At 37.6% G+C, this 7,093-nt stretch overlaps 1 protein-coding gene across 1 annotated transcript; it reads left to right on the forward strand.

Annotated features, from left to right (window-relative positions):
* LOC109841626 (putative invertase inhibitor) lies at positions 5,798-7,093 on the forward strand. Its single transcript, XM_020410579.1, has 3 exons — positions 5,798-5,972; positions 6,550-6,894; positions 7,089-7,093. Exons 1-3 carry the CDS (start codon positions 5,798-5,800, stop codon positions 7,091-7,093), a joined length of 525 nt encoding a protein of 174 aa, XP_020266168.1.

Consider the following 7,093-nt stretch of genomic DNA (forward strand, 5'->3'; position numbering starts at 1 on the left):
GAAGAATAAGGGCAAAGCTATTCAAGCTTCAGAGGTGAATGTTTTCAAGGCTAGTGGTAACATTTTAGATTCAAATTCTTCGGGCTATTCATGCCCAGCTCTTCCGTCAGTTGGTGTTGCCGACTCCACCGAGTGGATGTTGGATTCAGGTGCTACTTACCACAAATACCCTAGGAGGGATTGGTTCTCCAGCTTTCAGGAGTTGAAAAGAGGGGATGTTGTTCTTATAGGTAATGATCACAGATGCCCTATTGGTGGTATTGGTACCGTTCAGATTCGGACGAGTGACGGGATGATTCGGGAGTTGGTTGATGTGAGGTTCGTTCCTCAACTGAGGAAGAACATCATTTCACTTGGGGTATTAGAGGCAGCAGGCTATAGGGTGACCTTGGCGGATTCTCGCTTGAAGGTCACATTGGGGTCCATGATTGTGATGAAGGGCGTCAAGAGGAGTAACTTGTATTATCTGCTTGGGAGCATGGTGATTGATAGAGCGTTGACGACTTCTTTGGCTAGACTATGACATTGTTTGATGCTGGGGTATATTATTGGTTATGCCGTGCACAGATTGTTGAGGAGTGCTATGACCTGTAGATTAAAGTCCTTTGAGCATATTGGGATGAGCGAGAAGACCGAGGTGGAGTTGGGCACTTCTACCCACCGATCGAGGGGTCTTATTGGAGGTATTCAGTCTGACATTGGGGGGGCCTTCCATGGATGCATCATTGGAAGGTAATCGTTATTTTGTTTCCTATGTTGGGGATTGTACTAGGCATTTATGGGTTGCAACCAAGTCTCGTTGGTATGAAGCCCTAGTAGTCTGCAACAGTTGGAGGAGGTGTATGGGCAAAAAAGTTACATGTCGTACTAGTTCTAGTAGGGGTTCTTTCTTACATTGGTGCCGAGCTCATGGCAGTTGGAGACACTTCAGAGGAGAGGAGACAGTGGGGCGACGTGATGAAATGACGGATTTAGTGGGCCATTCTTTTCTGGAGGAGGTCGGCGTTGGTTGTCGAGCAGTGGATTTGGTATTCAGGCTTCTCATGTTTGGGCTATCTTATGAGGTTGCTGACTACTGTGTGTAGAGTTATTAGATATGGTGGAGCTATTTCAGATTTTGGTTGGCGTCGGATATTTGGCTACCCAGCACTTGGTCACATTGTGTGCTGGTCACATTGTGGATGTGAGATTGGATCCGATTGCACGATTGGGATTCAGAGGCTCTTTTGGCTATCAGTTGAGGGCTTCTGAGTTTGGTCTGAGCAGGTATGTCACTTTGGACTCTTGACAGGTAAAGAGTATTGATCAGATCAGTGGGATATCGCAGCGGGTGGAGGGTGATGCTACTCCACATTGGGTGGAGCTTACTCCACACACTTCAGGTCATTCTGTATTATTTGGGATTCCAGCTGAGGTGGCACAGCGTGGGAGTTATTTGGATTCGGATGCGGATGATGAGTTGGTAGATCTGAGTGTAGCTGGTGGATATAGCTTGGATACAGTCATTGGTTCACCTCAGGTGGAGGTGTTTGGATCATGTAGGATTGGGGTCGTTCGTGATGCTGTTAGCTGCACATTGGATGTCTGTATTGGTGAAGAGTTGAGGACTCTTCTTTTGGATTGAGGGCCCTTGGAGGCCATTTTGTGAACTACGTGAAGGCTTAATTCCTTGGGCAAGAGGATACGTAGGCAGTTAGTTTGATACAGCCGATTTGGTGAGTAGACACTGTTGGTTGGGGTGAGTGTTCGCACTCCCGTTTGGGTCTCAACTTGTTATGGATGGAGTTCGTTGTCATGAGTCTATTGCCATGGTGTACTGGACGCAACAAGTGAGGCATTTGGTGTGGTCGGTGTCAGCTCAGTTTTTTGGGAAAAACGCTCGCCGAGGTGGAGAATTGTAGATTCGAAGTGGAGAATTGTTATTTTGGCAAGCGAATTGGCGAAGAGTCGAAGGAGGGCTTCATGTTGTTGCGCGGTCGATCGTATGTGACGCGACGGTCGACCGCGATCGTGCACATAGGCTGGGAAGGCATTTGGATGCGCGGCGGTCGACCGCGGCTGGCCCAGAAATTGGATTTGGCTCTGGATGTTTGGCGGTCGACCGCGCGTGGCGCGGCGGTCGACCGTGGTTTTTCCAGAGACTTTGGTGAGCCTCGTAGACTTATCGCGGTCGACCGTACATGGCGCTGCGGTCGACCGCGATGCGGGTTTTGGGCTGAGTTCTGTTTCTAGACCCGTTTCATTTTGGAGTTGTATAAATACCCAAAGGGTGTTTTTTAGGGTAAGTGAGCAAGGGTTTGAGCTGAATAGAGAGGGGTTTTGTTGGGCTTCTATTCTAGGAGCAATTGGAGAGATTGAGAGTTGATTTGTTGTGGGTTTTGATGTGAGATTTGTAACCCTAGTTGTATCCTCTTGATTTCTAATAGTGAAAACTCCCCCCTTCCTTGCCCCGTGGACGTAGACCATTGCCGAACCACGTTAAAACTGGTGTTGATTGTTTGTGCTATTGATTTGGTTGTGTTGATTTACATCTCTCGGCTATTTGGTTGGATCTCGGCATATATATAGGGGTTCCTCCCCAACACTCAGATCAGGTGTAGTCCTAGGGATGGATGATTCGTTTGGTGGGGTTGGTGGTGAGGCTGATGAATCCATTGAGGCGGGAATTGAGTCACTACTTGTCGTTTGCTTGCAGGGAGGACTACCTTCTGGACTTAACTCCGAATTAGGAGGTGTTGTAGCTAGATTGGGCACCGGCTTCTCCTTGACACACCGGCTATCACAGCAACGCCTTGACACACCGGCTATCCAAATTTGCTAGTTGCTATCAATTTTTTAAATATTCAATAATCAACTATGTATAATATACTGAAAACTCCTAAAATTTTCTAAAGACAGCTAGAAGTATGAACAATCTTCCATGAAATTATCTTTTGATCAAACTTAAACATAAAGGCAGTTAACTTAGAAGTACTTAATGAAGCAACCAAATTGTATAATTTAGCAACCTACATAACCACCCTTCTCTATTGTATAATGAACAGTAAACAAAAAATAACCAATAATTTAAGAATCCTCTTATCAAAATAATTATAGTAATAACAATAAAATAATCCTTTTCAAACTTCCTCCAAAAGCTGCAATTTTGCATCCCAGTACCAAAATAAAAAGATTACTAAAAACCAAAAAAGAATTTTTTTTTTTTGTTAATCACTTAAAGCATAATCTATACTACTATAAAAGAGGGCTCGGAAGTTAAAATTTTTAGTTTTCATTTTTGCCCACTCAAATTTTGATAAATTTTAACTATGTCATTATCTATAATTAATATTTTATTAAATAAATATAACCACTTATTAATGATGCACCTCCTCACCTTTCTAAATAATTATTATATTAATAATGTTATAACTATTAATTATTTAATAATAATATACTAAAATAATTTATAAAATAAGTATATACAATTATTAATAATAACTAATTAAATTGTTACTATAATAATTATTTATGAATTATAATAAGAATAATTAAAATAATAGTATACATAAAATAATATGGTACTAAATATTACTAGGAATTATACTATAATTCCATGAGCAATTAAATAAATAGAATAAATATTTAATTTCATAAACAATATAATTATTTTAATAAAATTACATAAATTATGAATTATACTATTCATTTAATATTATATTATTAAATAAATTAATTAATATTTTTTTGAATATTTTTTAAAATATTATTATATAGTACTGAATAATTTATACTTACTAATGACTAAAAAATAATTTTTTATATAAAAATATTTCTAATATTAATAATAATACGATTAATTGTGAATAATAGTACAATAAAAATATATAAAATATTTATAGTACTAAATTATCAAAGAGCACAATTCAAAAATTAAACTAGATAAATATTTTATAGTATATAGGTAATATAATTATTTTAATAGTATTACTTAAAGTAAGAATTATAATATTAAAGGTAAATTATAGTAAACACCCATGAACTTTTAGCATTTTGCAGGAAATAGACTTTATGACTTTTGAAACATTAAACCCCAAATAACTTGTGTAGAAAGCCCCCAATATCTTTTAGATAAATTACACTAAACCTCCAATAAATTTCAAATGCCTTTTTATGCCATTTATTGGTGGTGATTAATAGGGGGTTATCTACAAATTTTAGAAAGTTATTGGGGTTTTCTTTGAAATAGAAAACTTATTAGGGATTTAGTGTGATTTGAAAGTACATAGGGGCTCAGGGTTCATAAGGGTTAATTTAGTGTAATTTACTCTATTAAATAATTATAATTAGAAGTAACCATCACAATAGGTTGCTGGTATTAAGTTTAACCATCTAAAGAACATCAGAAAAAAACTAGCAAGATCAATGCAGCTTAGTTAATTTAGAGTTAAGTTAACAACTTTCAAGTTAGAGGAGCATATTTAAGAGAAGTTATAAATTTGATAAACTTATTTAAGAACAATTGTAGATTTGGGGCACTTATTTTAAAAAGTTAGCTCTAGACGATCATTATAATAAAATTATTCAATTATAATAAGTACACAATAATAATTAATTCATACAGTTCTTTCTAAGCAATCTTATTATACAATTTCATTTATTAATACATAATTTTACTATTCAATAAAAAATTTAAAACATAAAACATGTATATTCACGTGCAAAGCACGTGCATTATACTAATATATACTAAATGACACTTGAGTTTTTTAAACATAAGCTAAATATAAGAAGAATGTATAGGCAATAGTTAACTTAGAAATGCTTGATGAATCGACAACACCAGATTGGGGACCAACGGCTAGATTTCTAGCCATTGAGTGGTCCGGTCCTGGTTTTTAACCTGGAATTTTCCCAAACGACTAGATATCTAGCTATTGGGATGGGGTCAAGTCTAGGCTGCCCAAACCTGGACCGGGGTCCGTAGCTCGGAGCCCAGCCTTGTCCAAGCTTGATCGGGCACTAGTGAAGGAGCCTGAGATGAAGCCTGGTTTCCCAATCTTTATTTTTTGACCCGGGTCCAAGCTCGAGCAAAACCGCATCGGGTTATTGGCCGAGCATGCGCCGCGACCTTTTTGCATAGCTCAAGAGCTTAGGATTTTTAAAAAATTATAAATTGTTCATTCACTATTTTTCCTTGATTTCATTTTTCAATTGTATTAAATGCATTATATTCCTCTTGGTTGACCTTCGATTTGATAAGCTAAATACGTACAAATCAGACCGGTTCTTATTTGGACTAAAATGACAAGATTTGGTCTGATCTACCTACTTCACTAAAATATGATAGAATATCATTTATTGCAGGATTTTGTTTGATTTACTTACTGACTAAAACTTGATGGAATTATGATTTCTTTTCTCTATTTTCTTATTTCAATTAGTATGAAAAACTTATTTGGTTAAGAAACATAAAATGTGTACGCTATTTATGGAAAAAAATGTGTACGCTTAACATAGAAAGGGTTTCTTCATTATAAGTAAGTAGATAGCATGAGAGATTTTCCCACCATATTAAGCTAAAGATTTGCTCATGACAGGTAATAATTGGCAGGAGGGATCAATTGTGATTTGAACCATTCATTGAATGTTGACAAGACAATAAATACACATTGATTACTTGACAAATACGAGCCTACCGATTACTCAGATGCCAAAAGAAGATTAATTTCTCATGGATTACATAAGGTCTCCTTTCACATAAAACTGAAGCCAATACTGCAGCAGAAAGAGAGAATAAAAAAAGAAGACAAAAACAATGAAGGCATTTCCTTCTGTCTTTGTTGCTCTCCTCCTCCTCAGTCTCTTCTCAGTTGATGCCACTCTTGAAGAAACATGCAAGGAATTAGCCAAACCAGGGTATGATATAAACTTCGACTTCTGTATGACGACCCTTCAAGTTGTTCCAGGAAGCGATAAAGCCGACAATCTAGGTATGTTAATCCCTAATCTACATCTCTTCAATTCTCGGATATTCAACGTGCGGGTCATGACCTGTTATTATTTATAGGCTAATTGCTGACAGACCTAATATGCTACAGTGACAATAATCTCTACCCTCTAGTTTGTGTGTATGGGTGGTTTTTTTTTTTAAATGATTAAATTGAGATCGATGTACGACAATAATGGAGAAATTAGAGACTTTTGAATTCCCACCTAATTGAAGAGGACCCGGATCCTAGAGAAAATTATCGTGAACCTCTTTTAGTCCACTAAAAGTGGTAAAAATTTGATGTAAGAGTATAATTAGGACATCAGTGCAAAAAGTTAGATTTTAGGGGATATACTCTAAGATCTATGTAAGTTAGAGTATAATTAGGACATCAGTGCAAAAAGTTAGATTTTAGGGGATATACTCTAAGATCTATGTAAGTTAACTAAAGAAACGAAATCGCGCAAGCAATTTCAATGATTTGAGATAGAAATCTCTTAAACGGAAGATTTGAACGACCAATGGTTTCAGATATTAATAATAACAAATTAGTAATGGCTTTTTCCCCCTTTTATCAGGTCTTACCATTATAGCAGCGAACTTAACATACATCAACTTCACGCACAACCAAGCTAAGGCCGAGGAGCTGATAAACGACAAGAACGTGTCCGAGGAGGACAAAAAGAGTCTTGCTGTCTGTCACGAACTCTACGACATGGGCGCTTACACGCTACTTAACGATGTCATTAAGGATCTCGGGTCTCCCCCTATCGATTTTGATAAGTTGAATTCCGATTTGGGTGCTGTATGGGACGATGCTAGCACGTGCAACGATACTTGGAATGAGGGGAAGCAGAAGTCTCTAATGGCTAAAATGACGATTGCCAGAGGTAGGAAGACTGGTACCCTGTATATGACAGCAGGTGCACGTTGTTCGATCTCAAATGCGGCAGGCAATGAGACTTCAAAGCTGTGGCACCAGAGACTCGGTCATATGAGTGAAAAGGGGATGAACTCTAATGGCTAAAGAAGACGACGATGCTTATAAAATTAGCAACCTCGCACTCTCTGTTTCTACTTTGATTCATCACTGACTGCTTGGTTAATTTCTTTGAAGGCTAA

Source organism: Asparagus officinalis, chromosome 5 (genome assembly GCF_001876935.1).
Source record: "Asparagus officinalis chromosome 5, Aspof.V1, whole genome shotgun sequence".
Classification (NCBI taxonomy): Eukaryota; Viridiplantae; Streptophyta; class Magnoliopsida; order Asparagales; family Asparagaceae; genus Asparagus; species Asparagus officinalis.

What these genes read in the sequence shown, in the direction of transcription:
- LOC109841626 (XM_020410579.1), top strand. Translation starts at nt 5,798, where the DNA reads ATGAAGGCATTTCCTTCTGTCTTTGTTGCTCTCCTCCTCCTCAGTCTC. An exon ending in CGATAAAGCCGACAATCTAG is followed by an intron (nt 5,973 to 6,549) that starts GTATGTTAATCC and finishes CCCTTTTATCAG; the next exon opens with GTCTTACCATTATAGCAGCG.